The sequence below is a fragment of the Zonotrichia leucophrys genome, chromosome 1 (genome assembly GCF_028769735.1).
Source record: "Zonotrichia leucophrys gambelii isolate GWCS_2022_RI chromosome 1, RI_Zleu_2.0, whole genome shotgun sequence".
Lineage (NCBI taxonomy): Eukaryota > Metazoa > Chordata > Aves > Passeriformes > Passerellidae > Zonotrichia > Zonotrichia leucophrys.
Window position 1 is genome coordinate 2,563,114 of NC_088169.1, and position 18,075 is coordinate 2,581,188.

Consider the following 18,075-nt stretch of genomic DNA (forward strand, 5'->3'; position numbering starts at 1 on the left):
TGGATGGGGAGGATTTGTGCTCGCGGTTTGGAAAATGGTTTTGGTGCCTCGGATGCCTCCCTCAGTTTGAGAAGGACATTGGGGTGCTGCAATGAATCCTGAGGGGCCAACGAGGCTGGAGAGGGGCTGGGAGAACAAACCCTGTGAGGAAGCCCTGAGGGAGCTGGGGGTGCTCGGCCTGGAGAAAAGGAGACTCAGGGAGAGAGAGGGGCCCTCAGCCCTGCCTGTCCCTGTGTCTGTCCCTGTGTCTGTCCCTGTGTCTGTCCCTGTGTCTGTCCCTGTGTCTGTCCTGTGTCTGTCCCTGTGTCTGTCCCTGTCTGTCCCTGTGTCTGTCCCTGTGTCTGTCCCGGTCTGTCCCAGGAGCAGGGAGCTCACTCTGTCCCTGCACTGCTGAGGGCACACCTGGAGTCTGTGCCCAGCTCTGGCCCCTCAGTTTGGGAAGGACCTTGGGACACTGAGCACATCCAGAGGGGCCAGCGAGGCTGGAGAGGGGCTGGGAACACAAACCCTGTGAGGAAGCCCTGAGGGAGCTGGGGGTGCTCGGCCTGGAGAAAAGGAGACTCAGGGCTGCCCCCATCGCTCTGCACAGCTCCTGAAAGGGGCCTGTGCTCACCTGGGGCTGGGCTCTGTCTGCAGCAGCACTGACACACCCAGAGCACACAGCCTCGAGCTGCACCCAGGGAAATACAGGCTGGAGAGCAGGGAAAAGGTTTTTGCAGCAAGGGTGAGAAAGTTCTGGAATGGCTGCCCGGGGAGGGGGTGGAGTCCCCATCCCTGGGTGTGTTTAACAGAGCCTGGATGTGGCACTGGGGGCCAGGGTTCAGTTGGGGCTGGGCTGGACTCGATGGTCTTGGAGGTCTCTTCCAACCCAGGGATTCTGGGAATTCTGGGAATTCTATGAGTGGCTCCCTAGAGCAGAGACTAGCCAAGATGAAGAGAATAAGAGCAGGTATCCATTAAAGGCCCCACAGATACACCCGGGGCCCTCAGAAGCCTCCAGAGGCCTCACCCAAGCTGGACAATGCTCACCAGAGTTTCACACAATTATCAGTTTGGTCATTTACATACCAGGGGTTAATTCTGCAATGACAGCTTCAGGTAATGAAGTCATTCACCCCCAGTTTGCTCCCCCCAATTCACTTTTGTTTGTGTTTTCAGGGCCTGAGGCTGTGGGGTGTCCTTGGGCCTCAGGCCTGGGGGGATTGTTTGGTCTGACCAAAATGTGGAGACAGGAACTGACACTTTATAAGGAGTTTACAGTTATGCACTAATGCAATACAGGATTGGAAAAATAGAAAAACTGAAATCCTGAGTCTTCAGTTTAGGAAGAACAGAAAATCAGAGGCAGTGAAGTGTAACAATCATTACATTGATGGTATTCCCAATGTTCCTTCTTCCCATTTCCATCAGCACTGGACTGGGAATATTATCAAAGCTTCAGTTGACAAAATGCTCTCACAAAAATCACTTTTAGAGCAGCACAGTGATACCTCCTCCTTTAGCACTGGCACATTTTACCCTCATGTTTTACACCCTCAGAGTTATTTAAGTGGAATTTCTCAGGTAAGTCACAGCTGAAGCCAGATTGAAACTTGACCTCCACATTAATTTTTGATAATTTTAACACAAATGAAAATAAACACCATCTCTTCCCATAAAAATTGAAGATTGTCCTTTCTCAGCATGAAGCCACCCTGAATGTCTTTACCTTACAGAGTGATAATTCTACTTTACTTGATAATAATTCTGAATTTGAAAATGTCTCCCACCACCTGCATTTTTTTACTGTGCAGATGGTCAGGGGTAGAAATTAGAAATTCTTTGAGGAAAGGCATTGACTTCTCTGTAAGAAATAACTCTGTAAGACTTCTCTACAAGAAATAACCTTGAAAAATTATAACACAACCAAATTTAAAGCTGCTCAAAATACCCTCTAATCACAGAATCAGGGAATAATTAGGGTTGGAAGGGAATTCTGGGGATCATCTTGTCCAACTTGCTTATTTCCAGTGTGTTCAACCAGAACAGGGCTCTTGCAGTGGTTTTGGCAGAGATTTCTCTCTCATTTTAAGCACTCCTGAACCCAGTTGTGACGGGCAAGGAACAATGTTAATCAGCTAAAGAAACAAAAATATTTGGCCAAACCAGACTATGGCAATTGAGGCTAATTTGGGATGGTGTCAAGTGTCTGTAACTCAATTAATAGCATTAATTACTCCCCTGACCCAGCTTCCCCTTCAAGCCAAACACGACTCTGAATTTAATTGTTTTCATGAATGAGCATTGGAAGCTCTGCTGAGATTTCAGGTTTCAGTAACTGTGAGAATGACCAAAAACCTGTCACAAAAACACGCAAAAAAATTTAAATAAATAAAACACCACCACATCTGAGTTTATTCAATCTTATTAAATATAGGAGTTCTTGTGTGATTGAAGGTGTATCTGAAAGTGTCAGAGAACACCAACAAGTGCAGAATTCAGCTCAGCTGCTGCAGAACTCCCAGGAAATCCTTCATTTAAACTCCTTTAAGCAGAATTCCACTTAATCACTTCCCAATCCTTGGATCCCATCCAAGTCTCTCTGCATTCATAATTTTCATTAATTAAAAATCACTGATGAGGGCTGAGGTACTGCTGTGCAGTCAGATGGAAACCCTCATTGGAATGGAGGAACCTTCACTGGAATGGAGCAACCTTGTTGGAATGGAGGAAGCAGTAGTGGAAATTTAAAATAAATAAATTAATTAAAAGTAAATTATTTTAAATATATTTTAAAAAAATTAAAATAATTTTTTTAAAAATTAGGTAGCCTCCAGGGTACCATTTTAGGTAGGCTCTTGGGTACCAGAATCAAGAATTTATTCACTTATGGGTGTAGATATCCAGGATCCAAAGGAAATATTAAATATAAATATATTTAAATATAAATATGTTAAAGCTGAGCCTGCTGCATCAGACAGAAGATGGAATCAGACCCCAAATGTGCTTCCCACAGAGGAACAAATAATTTCTGCCTGGGGTTTTGTCCTTTTCTGGATGGTTTGACCTCACCATGGTGGAGCTCACCTCAGTGCCAGCAGCATTTTATTTCACTTTTCTGTGGTTAAAAATGAGCAAGAGGGAAGCTCTTCTCACCAGGGCAGGTTAAATCCTCTCCTCAGTTTGTGCTCCTCTAATTTGCTGCTTCCTTTGGTGGCTCCTGTGGACTGCGGGGGAAAAAGGAGGAGTTTTAGACCAAAAATAGGAAATGGTTTTGTCCTTCCTGAAGATGTTGTGGGGGAAAAAAAGGAAAAAAGGAAAACAAAGAAAAACAAAGCAAAATAAACGATAAAACCACCATCACCACCAATAAAAACCCCATGCTCCAAAAAACCCAGAAAAACTCCAAACCCCCTCAAAAACCACACACAAAAACAAAGCAAAAAAACACCCACAAAAACCCTCAAAAGGACAAAATACCCCAAATAAACAACAAAAAAGCCCAAAACTCTAAAAAACCCCACAAATTCCCCCCAAAAACCTACATATTTTGAGGATAATGATAAAGACTTAAGTAAATCCTGCCTATCCCCAGTAAATCTGCAGGAATAGGGTAAAAAAACCCCAAATCCCAATTAAAAAAAGGGATTTTTTTACTGCAAGGAACTGCTGCTGTTTTTCAATCTCATCCCACATCACCATTTCCCCACCAGGAGGAAAATGGAGCTGCAATTCCAGCAGTTCTCATTTCTGGCTCTGCTTCCACTGAAGGTTTTGGTGCTGGAGTTGGGAAATTTGGGTTCTTTTTTGGTTGGGAAATTTGGGTTCTTTTTTGGTTGGGAAATTTGGGTTCTTTTTTGGTTGGGAAATTTGGGTTCTTTTTTGGTTGGGAAATTTGGGTTCTTTTTTGGTTGGGAGATTTGGGTTCTTTTTTGGTTGGGAGATTTGGGTTCTTTTTTGAGCGTTTTGATGCATTTTGTTGGATATTTATTATGGATATTTATTGGGGATTGGATGAAAGTTGGCTTGCTGCAATGAATTCTCTGCAAAGGCGCTTTGAGTTGTATTAAAAAATATACTACTTTTTTTTTAAAGGAAATACATATTTCTTTTGTGTTGAGGAAAAAAAAATATGGGTCAAAATATATAATATAAATATAATGTAAATATAAATTTATATAATAAATAATAAAATATAAATAATATAAATAAATAATATATTTATATAATATAAATATAAATAAATATAATAAATATAGTAAATAATAATATATATAAATAAATATAATAAATATATATAAATAAATATAATAAATAATAATATAATTTTAATATATATTATATATTATATATATATTAATTATAATATAATATAATATAATATATATATAATATATAATATATATAATATGTAAATATAAATTTATTTATATTAATATATATAAATAAATATAATAAATAATAATATAAATATAATATAAAATAAATAATATAAATATGGGTCAATATCAGGCCTGGGCAAAAGGGGAAAAGAAAACAGAGCTTCCCCTACAGACAGGATTCCCACCCAATTTTTCCAGCCTCGTTTCAAAGGCGCTGTTGCACTTTTGCTGAATTCTGAACTTTTGGAAGCCACTTTTTTTGGGTTTTTTGTTGGTTTTTTTTTTTTTTTGCATCTGATCCCCCCCTTAGGTTGTCCAGGGCTGCTTTTTTTTCCAGTGGCTCACTGGAGAACTGACAGCCAGGGAGCTTCAAAGCAGGGGAGGATCTGCTTAGCATCATCCTCTCGTGGATGCAAAGGCAAAGCCAGGGCTGACATCTGGCAGCCGGCTTGGAGGCTCGGGCCGTCCCACAGCACACCCAGGGCAGCAGCTGCCAAAATCCCCGTGGGCCAAAGGCGTTTTTCTCCATGGAAAATTGCTCCTCTTGGAGAGATCAGAGGTTGGAGGATGACGGTGCCAAGCCATCAAAGCTCCGAGGGAGCACGTAGCAGATACGGCTGCCTGCAAATCAGATGTTTTTCTGCTTCGGGGTTTGGTTTTGAAGATTCTTTTCTACTTTTTTCCCAGCTGGCCCAGTCGTCATAAAAAGAAATAAAAATAATTTCAGTGAAGGCAAGTGTGTTTTTAGTCAGAAGTTTCCTTTTTTTTAGCCTTGGAATTGCTGCTGGTCACTCAGTGGTGCTGTTGGGCCTCCTGAGGCACCTGTGTGAAGCCACCAGCCAGGCCAAAACTCAGGGAATGAGGAAAAAGAGACTGAGAAAATGTGTGAAAATGTGTGAAAACACTCCCCAGGTTTAGCCAGCGCCTACTGGAAGGAAGAAATGGCATTTTGCAAAGGGAATTCCCCATGAGACAAAGAGACATTTTGTCTCACCTTTGTTTTTGGAGGGAAAATAACGGAGAACAATCAGCTCCAACAATTGAAATTAGGGTTCAAACCAGGACAAGAACAGACTGAGATAACCTAAAAAAATATCATTTCATGGGCAGGGGTTGTACTGAGACCTGCTCTATCTCTGCCTTGTTTGATAAAAATGAGGGAGGAGGATTTTTTATAGGGGCAGGGAGTGACAGGACAAGGGAAAATTATTTTAAACTGCCCCAGCAGGATTGGAAATTACAAAATTAAAGGTGACAAGGCAGAAGCCAGCTGGTGGCTGTGATGCCTCAGCTTCTTCCAAGTTCTCTTTGGCTTCAAGAAATGGAGAAAGACAATATTTTGTTCAGAGATTAACGAAGAGCCATAAAGTGAAATTATTCCAAAGTGTAGGGGGACAAATCCATCCGTCTTGTGGACACCTTAAACCCAGAACACCTGACCATAACAAGGTTATGATTATTTATTATTATTATTTATTATTTATGTGTCAGTAGTTCTGAGCATCTATATTTATTTCACAACAAAACCACCAAATGTGGAGTTAAAATCAGAGCAATGCACAAATCCACCGGTTGGATTTGTGATCTGGAAGGAACATTTTTCACCAGCTGCTGAGAACTCAGCTTCCTCCAGCTTCTCCTTCTTGTGACAAAATGTATACACAGAAAAGGGAAAGAATAACTTGAAAGGTTGTTGTTTCTAGGAGGGGGAAGAAGAAATTGGAACCAGATTCCTGTTTAAATTCTGGTGTTAATTATGTGGCGCAACTCCCTCTGAAATTAATGGAGCTCTGCATATAAAAAAAGAAAATAAAAGGTACAATTGAGCTATTTCTGCTTCCTCTGTTATCCATGAAGGTTTTGCCAGTCTATTACAGCACAGGGAATATTTAATTATTAATGGCCGTGGTTACATCAGCAACCAATAGAGGGGAACTCCGAAAGTTTTAAGATGTTGTATAAAATTGTTAGAAAAACAGAAAAATCCATTTTAAAAAAGGCACTTAAGTGTCCAGGGCTTCCAGCGAACCTCGCACAAAACAAGAGTTTGGGTCTAACATGAGAAATTTGCTCAGTGTGTCATTTTTCCTTTAACATAAAACTTTCAAATGTGCCTTGGAGGAGCTGTTTAACTCACAAACTGTTCATAGGACAGTGCAAAAAAAATTATTACTCATATGGTACAGGAGAAAACCAGGGGCCTTTTCTCTCACTGCTTGTAGACAGGGGTGCACAGAAAGGAAAAGCTTCATAAGGCAAGCAGAGAGTGGTAAAAATAACTCAAATTGCTCCAAGAGTTCAGTTGTCATGCAGAGACTGAGGAAAAGAAAGACTGCTCGATATATTTTAGAGGAAAAGCTGGAATAGACATCCCAGGCTCACGCTGTTGAAAAATAAAATATCTGGCTTCTAATTCTCTAAAAATACCCAATTTTTTCTCCCCCATTCAATGTTGTAACCTGCATTTTTATCATTATCTACCTTTATTACATGGGAATATCTTAAAAGCAGAGCTCCAGCATTGCTGAAGAAGTGTTTGTGTTATTTTTCAAGAGATGTTTTAATTTCTGATGTCAGCTTTTCAAAGAGAAAAAGCAAAGCCTTTAACATGACCCATTCTGGGCATCACAAGGAGATTTTATTAATCAGATAATGACATGTCACCTTCTAATATCTTATCTAGATATTAAATGTACCCCAAATAAATACCATGAATTGCAGAATAAACAGAATTCTGCAGCATGAAAAGACCTTTGGGATCAGAGTCCACCCTCTGAGCTGGATGTTCTCCTTGCAAGCACGAGTGCCCAACGCACTCCCACAAAGACAGGAGGAATAAATTCAGTTTATTTCTGGTTATTATTCCACGATTAAAAAAAATCCACCATTTTAATCATGGAATCATTGATAGGAACCAAAGTAATCCAGTTTTTAGATAATGGAATCATTGATAGGCACCAAAGTAATCCAGCTTTTAGGTAATGGAATCATTGATAGGAACCAAAGTAATCCAGCTTTTAGATAATGGAATCATTGATAGATACCAAAGTAATCCAGCTTTTAGATAATGGAATCATTGATAGGTACCAAAGTAATCCAGCTTTTAGGTAATGGAATCATTGATAGGAACCAAAGTAATCCAGCTTTTAGATAATGGAATCATTGATAGGAACCAAAGTAATCCAGCTTTTAGATAATGGAATCATTGATAGGAACCAAAGTAATCCAGCTTTTAGATAATGGAATCATTGATAGGTACCAAAGTAATCCAGTTTTTGAAATGGAATCATTGATAGAACCAAAGTAATCCAGTTTTAGATAATGGAATCATTGATAGGTACCAAGTAATCCAGCTTTTAGTTATGGAATCGTTGCTAGGACCAAAGTAATCCAGCTTTTAGATAATGGAATCATTGACAGGAACCAAAGTAATCCAGCTTTTTAGGTAATGGAATCAGTGATAGGTACCAAAGTAATCCAGCTTTTAGATAATAGGAATCATTGCTAAGGAACCAAAGTAATCCAGCTTTTAGATAATGGAATCATTGATAGGAACCCACAAAGTAATCCAGTTTTTTAGGTAATGGAATCATTGATAGGAACCAAAGTAATCCAGCTTTTAGATAATGGAATCATTGATAGGAACCAAAGTAATCCAGCTTTTAGGTAATGGAATCATTGATAGGTACCAAAGTAATCCAGCTTTTAGATAATGGAATCATTGATAGGAACCAAAGTAATCCAGCTTTTAGATAAATCTGAGACGAGCTTACTTCAGGGGAAGATTTTTGGTTTAAGGTTGTAGTTCCTAACATTTCTTTGGTTAAACTGAGCTATGATAAGGTCAGATAAGTGTGTCCCAGTGAGTTGCAATTACTGCAAAGGCTCGTTATGAGTAATTAACGCGTTTTTTCCCTTGCCCTGGCAGTGCCACTGTCCCACAGGAGGTACGGCCAGGAGGCCCTGCCCGAGGCCTACCCCGGCTGCACGGCGCCCGTGCCGGGCCGCTACAAAGAGGAGCTCTACGACCCTTCCCTCATGAAACCCAGCAAAGCAGAGCCCAGGCTGCAGCCCCACGCCCACCTCATCAAAGAGGAGAACAAGCTGCCTTTCACCAGAGAGCTGCCAGAGAAAATGCCCGCCAACGAGGCCTCCTTCTCCAGCGCCCTGCTGCCCAAATCCGAGTGCTGCCAGGCCAAGGCCGTGGGACAGCTCGGCCACCTGCTGCCCGTGCCCTCGGTCTACGAGCAGAGCAGGAGGATTTGTGTCAAAGAGCCCAAATTTGGGCACGTCAGCCACCACCCAGGCAGCCTGGAGGAGCTGGACGAGAGGATGAGCGCCAAGCTGGAGCACGAGGCCGACGGCGAGCGGCTGATGGAGGTGAGGCCCTCAGGCCCCTTCGTGCTCCTCAACTACCACCACGTGCTGGCCAAGCACGGGGCCTTCCAAACCTCGCCCTGCACGGCCGCGGGACACGCGGGGGAGAATTGTTCCTACAGCTCCGAGGAAGTCAACGCCTTCCTCTACAAAAACCAAAGCCCCTCCTCGGCTTCCTCGCCAGAAACCCACAAGGAATCTGCACTGCCCCACTACATTGGGACCTCCGTCATCATCGCCAACGGCAGGTGACGGCAGCACGCGGCGGTTCTGTGTTCAGTGAAGAAGCCAAACTGTAAGGATTTGCTTAAAAAAAAGGAAAAAAAAAATAAAGCATGAGGAAACAGAGTGACATTTACTGAGCAAAGCTGGAGGGCAGTGAGGGACAAAGTGGTGAAGTTCCAGTGGGCAGGAAAATCCCTCCGTCCCTGCCGTGCTTCGGTGTCCCAGCCAGGGACAAGCCAAGTTCCAGATCTTATTTTTGTTATTTCATAGTGTGCAGCAGAAGGAAATGAGAGGTGTAATATGCAGAGGTTTATATGAAGAACTTTTTTTTTTTTTTCCTTGACCCTTCCTTAAAATAAACTCAAGATTTTTTTTTTTTTTTAAATCATTATCATAAAATATGCATTCTAGTTTAGGGTTTTTTTGACAAATTGTGTGAAACCTCGCATCAAATCTCCACCCAACCCCCTGACACATGGACTTTGTTGAGAGAGTGGTGATTTTGAACAACCACAACACAGCTGCCCTACCCAAACAGGGAAAAAAAAAAAAGCTTATTTATTAATTACCAAAAAGTTTTAAAACTAAATAAATCAACCCTACATTTGATTTATTTAACAGAGATTTCAGTGTTCTGAGATTGTTGCCACCACCATTTATCTTGACAAGGGACAATATGACAAATTAATAGGTACAAAGATAGGTATTACAGGGTTACAGGTCTTGTCATGGCAAATTGGGACAAATTATGGAGCAGGAACTAATTCCCCACAAATAAGAAAAGGAAACTCCTAAATCCTGTGTTTCCCTGGGTATTCTGGGGGAAGCCTGTGCAGATTTTCAACCCAGCCACTCACAAATACATCTTAACAACAGCACCAGAAATGTTTTCTTTATAGTCAAGAGAATAATGAACATTTCTGCCTTATTTTGAACTTACCAGCAGAATGGCGAGCTTTGAAAATTCCAGCTCTTAACACGCTGAACTTCCTCCAGCATAAATCCTGTTGTCAGCACAAAGGTAGGGCTGGAATTCCCTGCCTGGAGCACTTCACAAATCCCAGAGAGCACATTTGAAACGCTCACATTCGGCCCAGCCAGCCAGGAGGAGATTTTCACCCCTTTATTTTTAATTCTTTGCAGAGGATGGAGCTGTGGGAGTGACAGCACTCAGCCCAGGGTGGTTCTCAGCCATTTCCCCAAATATTGGGAGAGGATAAAACAACAAAAGTCTTCCCTAAACAATAAATGTGGCTCCGGATCTCACTCAGCTCCATTTCTTACATCAATTCAAGCTTAATTCAGAATTTTTCAAACTTTTTCTCATCAGACTCTAAAGAGAACTTCAGTGAACAACCCTGAGCACCCTGGGATGGTGGAAGGTTCCCTGGATGAGCTTTAAGCTTCCTTCCAACCCCAACCATTCCATGATTCTTTGAAGGAAATTCTTCCCTGGTTTGTGTAATATGGGAAAAAAACCCCTTGCTCATGGATTGCACCTTGTCAGAAAAATCAAAATGCAATACTCAGCCCTAAAATTCCATGTTTTCTACGCAGCAATAATTCATCCCAGAACGGTCTGGGTTGGGAGGGACCTCAAAGCTCATCCAGCATTTCCAAGCTCCTGAAATGGGCAGGGAATTTTCCATTAGAGCACGGAAATAAAGTTAATTCCTTTCTGTGTATGAATATTTATTGCTCCGAGTACACAAAAATACTTTATTTTTTTTCATTGCATCCCATTAAAGGTTAACAGAGAAACCTTTATTACCAAATGAACATTCACTTGAAAATGAACTTGAGCTGAACACTCTGAGTTGTTGCTTTCAATCGCATGAAAAATACATTTTGTATTAAACGGAACAAAAAAAGCCAAATCAGTGATTACAAAAAAAACCCCCAAAAAAAGAACCAAACCAGCAGAGTCACTCCCTGTGTAACCCCTCAAGTTTGGAGAACCTGCAGCTCTCCAGAAAAGCTCTAAATGCGGATTGTGATGGTGCTGACCCCACAGACCAAAGCCAGGAGACACCAGTGGCTTTCCCAGCCCCTGCTCCCCATCAACGACCCCAAATCCCCAAAAGATAATTACGGCTTCATTTTGTCCAATTTAATTACAGCCATGCCCCACAAAGCAGCCACTGGCACGGTTGGCATCATTAAACAGAAACCTGATGCCCAACCCTTCTCCCTCATTTGTGGCACTGCTGAATTTGGGTGTTCCCGCAAGCCCTGCTCGCTGTAAAAACACAAAAATTGGGGTTTTCGCTTGAGGAAAAACACCATTGATATTTTTCCACCTTGTTATTTCCGCTTCCAGGCTCTATTCCAGCAGAGGAGGTGTTCCATCATCCCGCCCCAGGTGTGTGAGGGGAGGTGATGCCCTGGTTTGGCCACAGGAAATTTCCCTGCCAGGAAATAATGAACCAATTAAGAGCTCCCAGCTGATAATGTGGGGGAAGGTGCAGAAAAGATGGCAAAACCAAATGTGGGAAGGATTTTTTTTTATTTCCTGCCACTCTCCAAATTTTAAACAGCAATTCCATGTTCCCATCTTGGGAGTGAATTACATTGGGAGAAAAATAGGATTTTTTTTGGTCAGTTAAATTGCAGATGTTCTCAGGAAAATCCTAGTGCAGAACAGGGCACTGCCATCATGGTGGCGGTGTCTGAATAATGAAAAGTGGTTTTAATAATGAAAGGTGTTTCTAATAGTGAAAAATGGTTTTAATAATGAAAATGTTTAAATTGTGAAAAAAAAATGATGGCACTGAAGGGGAATGTGAATTGAAATATGAAAAAAAACCTCATTTCTCTTTAGTGTTTGAGCCACACCTTTGTACCGAGACTTCACAAGATTTTAACTTTTTGGGGTGTTCAGACCTGGCAAGAAAATCATGGAAAATGGGAGGAAGAGAGTGAAAGAGGGAATATTTTACCAAAATTATAGAAAATTTGGGTTGGGAGGGACTTTCAAGATCTCATTCCAGCCCCCTGCCTGTCAGGGAATCTTCCCCCAGAGCCAGGTGAAGCTGCAAAAGCGAATCCCACAGCGAGGTCTGGAAGCAATGGAAATAAAAGAAGGTGAAAAATGCACAGATCTGTCCCCAGCCCTCTGTGCCCTGGGATCTGAAAAATGCAATTTAAGGAAATTCAGCACAACAGGTGCAAAATTGGGGAATTCATCCCTGAAAGTGCCAATGGAAGGGAAATCTGCCAGAATTTCTCCAGAAATCTCAAGCCAGGACATATAAATTCTTTATTTTCCAGCATTTCAGTCACACTTGAAAAATGCCACAGAGGAAATGTTGTAATTCCAGTTCTTTCCTGAAGGTTAGATTTTGCTTTTTTTTTTAATATGATGCAGATAAAAGCTATTTGGCAAGTGTAGGTGAAGAAGCACGCAACCCAACCAACCTATTCAAGCTCAGAATTATATATGTATTCCCGAAAAATGTAAAGCATTTTTGCTTATTTATTATGTAAAACAAAACTGTTAAAATGTTAATAAAATCCTGTAGCCAAAGGAAAACTGAGTTGAATTTCTCTTTTTTTAAAAAAAAAAATTACAGAACAAAGAGTATTTCACAAAGGACAATGGTGCATATTTGAAAATTTATTTCAACTGTGACATGTTCTATATTGACAATTAATGTACTATAAAATACACAGAGAGTTTTTAAAATTTAAATGCATTTTAAATGAAGACACTTGGAAAATAAAAATGCAAATAACACAGAATCACTGATGAGAAACTCAACACTTGACAATTCTTCCCTGCAGTTCTTTTTTTTCTCCATCATTTTCTGACCTCTGCCTTTTGCTGAGCCCAGATTTAATTTCTTTGGTGTCTGATCAAGGCAGTGCATCCCCACCACCACTTAGCCATGCAAATAATGCTTTTTATCAAACCAGTCACCCCCAGGAACCAGCACAAATCTTTCCCCTGGCAGATTATTTTGATTGTAGTTGCAAAAAGTAATTTTTTTTTTTTTCCAGGCTGCTGATGCAGCTGAATCAGAGAAAGCAAAAAAAAACCACGAATTTTTGCACAGTGAAGCAGCAGCATAAAGAATTAAATGCTTTAATATTATTTCCAGGTAATAGCCCTTGATTTGCTGGATATATTAAAATAAAAAAAAAAAAAAAAGAAAAAGCTCTGAAGCCTTATAAAAGCTTTACTAGAAGCAGGATGTGCTGCCTGGCCTCTGAAATGTGAATTACATTATTACTTTTTCAAACCTTTGGAAGCAGCTTTGTTGCTGACTGGGCACGACCCACCCCGCACTCGCACCCGTGCCAACACACCCAGAAGTTTTCCTATCAATAAACAACCCCCACAAATGTTTCCACCATGAGAAATCCTCTACCAGAGCCCAGCAGGGGAAAAAAAAAATTAAAAAAAAATAATAGAAATAGGGACATGGTAATAAATGGGTTTTTTTGAAAGCACTTCATCAAGAAAATAGTTTAAGATATGAGCTCAGCCTCACAATGGAAGAGGTGTTTCACTAATCCAGACAGCGAAATGAAACATTTTCAGGGATTATTGCTGGGCCTGGAGCCGGCTGGATCTCCCCAGCCCACACCACATCTGTCATGGAGAACACGGAAAAACAGGATTTTCCTGCAAAAGTGTTGGGGCAGAGCAAGAGCCAGGGATTTCTCCAGGGATCTCACCCAGCTGCTCTCTGTCCCATGGGGATTCTCCCCGTCTTTGGTTCCGAAGGAAAAGCCACAAATCCTTCACCCCAACCCAGGAGACGCCACAAGAGGCCACGGAAAAGGCAAAGTGGCTCCCACGGGGCTCGGGCACATCCAGGTTTGGGCAGCTCTCCCAAAAAAAAAGGAAAGGAGATTGGAAAGGAGATTCCACCCCAAATTTCTTCCCAGTGCAAAAGTTTTGGGAATAACCTGACAATTCCCATGAGAACAGAACCAGCCCATCGCTAAGGCAGCTCCAAAAGGACCAACAGCAACCAGGAAATGTTGCAGAATTTAAAAAATGCTAAAAAAAATTCCCTCTGCTGCTGCTCAGCTTTACAAACTCATTCTGCCCTTCCAAAATTCCCATGTTTTACCCTTTTCCCCATCTTTTTTTGTCCCTGCTGAAGGGAAAATGAAGTTTTTTGAGGAAGCCACTCAAGCCCCAGCCTGAGGCACGACCTGGCTGCTGAATCCCTGCGGGCGCTTCCCAGCCTGTGTGGAACAGGAACAAAACACAAAAGGCAAATCCCAAAGGCAATCCCTACAGGCAAACCCTAAAGCTGAGACGCTTTCAGCTACAAATTCTGGCTGAAGGTGAAGTTTGGTGAAACTTTGTTTTTGGAAAAGCAGCACCAGAGCTCAGCTTTGCTGCTCGTGAAGGAGAAGGCAGAAAATAAATGAGGATGCAGCAGGAAGATGTGAGTGTGCATGTGCACATCCATTTTTTATAAATCTATATATAAATATATGGTTTTTTTTCTTTTTATTGAAGATTTATTAAGCCAGACTCGAGTCTCAGTTGATCACAACATGCATTAATATTGAATTCTGATATCAAAGGCGGCTGCCAAACCTTCTCAGCCCAAAGCAGTTTTGAAAGCATCTGGTGGGGAGAAGCCAAACTTGGTGCATCGTTTTAATTATCATTTTAATTATGGCAATTAACAGCTCTGTGCAGCTCTAGGAGATGCTGGTGTGCAGCCTCATGTGATTTGGATCGTGGGGGAAAAAAAGAAAACCCAGCAGGGTTTGGACAATCAGGACAAATCTTCTGTGAGATGGAGATGAAATCCTAAATTTAACAGGGACAATTTAATTTCTCCTCTTGCTGCCAAACCACCTAAACCCTAATATGTGAGGATTGGGCAAAATTACCATCACAGACAAGTTTCCTTGGTTTAAGACTTCTTGGCTTTGGAGCTGAAACAATCTAAAATGTTTGGGTTGTTTATGAGGTGAACTTTAACCTGAAAACCCCATTTCCGGCTAGAAGACAGGAGTTTCCTTTCTGGAATTTCCAATCTGGCTGATCCACCATGGAAAAAAATATATATATAAATGAAGGTGGCCACATCACAGCTGGGACAGAATTGTTTGGGGAGCTGTGGTGGCCAAATCTCCTTGGGAGAAAATCCCACCAAGCTCCCCGTGGGATCTCCAGGAGAATTCCCAGGGTGTTCTCCCACATGGAAATGTGCAGGCTGCCCCAAAAATCAGCTGTTTTCAGGCCAGCAGGGGTTAAAGCTCTTGGTTTTAGGGCTTAGCAGCAAAACCAAGGATTGGGATTGGGGTGACAAAAGGGCTGTGGAAGGGAATTTGGGCACGGGGGAACGGTGTGATTTCTGTTTCTTAATGGATTAGCTGTTTGCAGAAGGGAATTTGATTTATTCCCTTTATTTATTCACTTAACTACATTGAGATAATGATAAAATTACCACTGAATTCTGAATTAGTGGCAATTATAGAATTAATTAGTGGTAATTGCAGAATCCCATTCCCTGAGATGGGATTCTACAAAAACCTGGGTGTGACACTGCTCCAGTGGGTTTTCCTTCCCGAAACCCCTTGGAAAATCATGATTTAAAGGCCAGGTGAGATGATTTTACTCAGATCCAGGTGACTGAGGAGAGCAGAGTGCAAATCCCTTGGATAACCCAGCACAGCTCCTCAGTGCTGATGGAAAACTCTCCCAAAAACTCAAGGCAGCCATTGAAGAGTTGCAGACCTGAGATCAAAGCACAGGTTGGTAAATTATTGTAAAGGTTCTACACAGAGAAGAACCAAATCAGGATCTTCTCCCAGACTTGGAATTAAGCACAGTGGTGATCCCAGCAATTCAGGAATATGTGATGTTCCAGCTGGTTTTAGTGCAGACAACACAGAAAAACAGGATTTAGTTAAAAAAAAAAAAAAGTAAAAAAGTTAATATTGTCCTGCACTGTGCTAAATCACACAGAAACAAAATAAAAAGGAAATGTTGAGCACTTCAGTCTCTCCAGTACAGGGTGGAGAAAATTGTGTTCAGCACAAATATTCTCTCCAGTACAGGGTGTAAATGAAGAGACAGTTCTGTTCCCACAAAGAACAGATCCTTACAAAGAGCGGCAGCAGAGGTGAGTTTTAATGTTAATGAACAGAATAAAGGCCTTCAGCTGTGAGATCACCACCCCTCCTCAGCTGCCCACTTTACCCACAGCAAACACAAAAACCAGGAGGCAAAACCGAGCTGTGAGTTCCCCTCAGAGGCCGCGGCGGCAGCCCCGGAGCCCCGTCAGTGCTTGGGCACGATGAGGTTCCGCAGCATGTCGAAGGAGCTGCCGTCGGGGTGCACGGACTGAGGAGAAAATTGTGTTCACCACAAAAATTCTCTCCAGTACAGGGTGTAAATGAAGAGACAGTTCTGTTCCCACAAAGAACAGATCCCTACAAAGAATGGCAGCAGAGGTGAGTTTTAATGTTTAGGAAAAGAATAAAGGCCTTCAGCTGTGAGATCACCACCTCGCCTCAGCTGCCGACCACGGCAAACACAAAAACCAGGCGGCAAAACCGAGCTGCGAGTTCCCCTCAGAGGCCGCGGCGGCAGCCCTGGAGCCCCGTCAGTGCTTGGGCACGATGAGGTTCCGCAGCATGTCGAAGGAGTTGCCGTCGGGGTGCACGGACTGAGGAGAAAATTGTGTTCACCACAAATATTCTCTCTAGTACAGGGTGTAAATAAAGGTAAATAAAGAGAAAGTTCTGTTCCCACAAAGAACAGATCCTTACAAAGAGCGGCAGCAGAGGTGAGTTTTAATGTTAATGAACAGAATAAAGGCCTTCAGCTGTGAGATCACCACCGACCACGGCAAACACAAAAACCAGGCGGCAAAGGCGAACAGTGAGTTCCCCTCAGAGGCCGCGGCGGCAGCGGCGGAGCCCCGTCAGTGCTTGGGCACGATGAGGTTCCGCAGCATGTCGAAGGAGTTGCCGTCGGGGTGCACGGACTGAGGAGAAAATTGTGTTCACCACAAATATTCTCTCTAGTACAAGGTGTAAATAAAGGTAAATAAAGAGAAAGTTCTGTTCCCACAAAGAGCGGCAGCAGAGGTGAGTTTTAATGTTTAGGAAAAGAATAAAGGCCTTCAGCTGTGACATCACCACCCCTCCTCAGCTGCCGGCCACGGCAAACACAAAAGCCAGGCGGCAAAACCGAGCAGTGAGTTCCCCTCAGAGGCCGCGGCGGCGGCGGCGGAGCCCCGTCAGTGCTTGGGCACGATGAGGTTCCGCAGCATGTCGAAGGAGTTGCCGTCGGGGTGCACGGACTCCACTCCCCCGCCCTCCTGGTGCACCTGCAGGAAGCCAAAGTCGTCGATGCCGACGATCCAGGCCAGGGGCCCGTCCTCGCTGCGCAGCCTCACCCGCTGCCCGCTGCAACACAGAACCGTCAGTGCTGCCCTGGGGGCTGTGCTGGCAATGGGGCACACACACCATTTATGGGAAATCCTTTCCTTAGGGTTTTCCTCCTGAGAAGCTGGGAGGCCTCAGGAATGAAATGTGAGCATTGATTATCTGCTGCTGTGGGATGCAACAGGTGCCTCTGGGATTGGCCTCATGTGGTTGTTTGTAATTAATGGCCAATCACAGCCCAGCTGGCTCAGACTCTCTGGTCAGTCACAAGATTTTATTATCATTCCCTTCCTTTCAAGCCTTCTGATGATATCCTTTCTTCTATTCTTTAGTATCATTTTCTTTTAATATAATATATATATATAATTTTCTTTTAATATAATATGTATAATATAATATAATATAATATAATGTATAATATAATATAATATAATATAATATAATATATATTTTTAGATAATATATAATTTTCTTTTAATACAATATAATATATAATAAAATCAAGATAAAAATTTAATATAATATATCACTTAATATATATAATTATATATATTCTATATGATAATATAAATAATAAATACAAATAATAATATAAATAATATGTATAAATATATCATTTAATAATCTATATTATTAAATTACATATTTATATATATCATTTAATATAATATATATAATGTAATTTAATATATATTTTATATAATATATAATTTTCTTTCAATATAATATAATATATAATAAA

The 18,075-nt window shown here is 41.7% G+C and overlaps 2 protein-coding genes across 2 annotated transcripts in view; one reads left to right on the forward strand and one right to left on the reverse strand.

Annotated features, from left to right (window-relative positions):
- SIM2 (SIM bHLH transcription factor 2) overlaps positions 1–9,218 on the forward strand; it is a 78,132-nt gene extending 68,914 nt beyond the window's left edge. The window contains exon 11 of the mRNA XM_064701179.1: positions 8,290–9,218. Within this exon, the coding sequence (XP_064557249.1) occupies positions 8,290–8,990 (701 nt within the window). The 3' untranslated portion in view covers positions 8,991–9,218. The remainder of the gene's footprint in view (positions 1–8,289) is intronic.
- Positions 9,219–17,023: 7,805 nt separating this feature from the next.
- Positions 17,024–18,075, reverse strand: part of HLCS (holocarboxylase synthetase) — a 190,146-nt gene continuing 189,094 nt past the window's right edge. Inside the window, exon 11 of the mRNA XM_064705190.1 lies at positions 17,024–17,354. Coding sequence (XP_064561260.1) covers positions 17,186–17,354 — 169 coding nt within the window. The 3' untranslated portion in view covers positions 17,024–17,185. The remainder of the gene's footprint in view (positions 17,355–18,075) is intronic.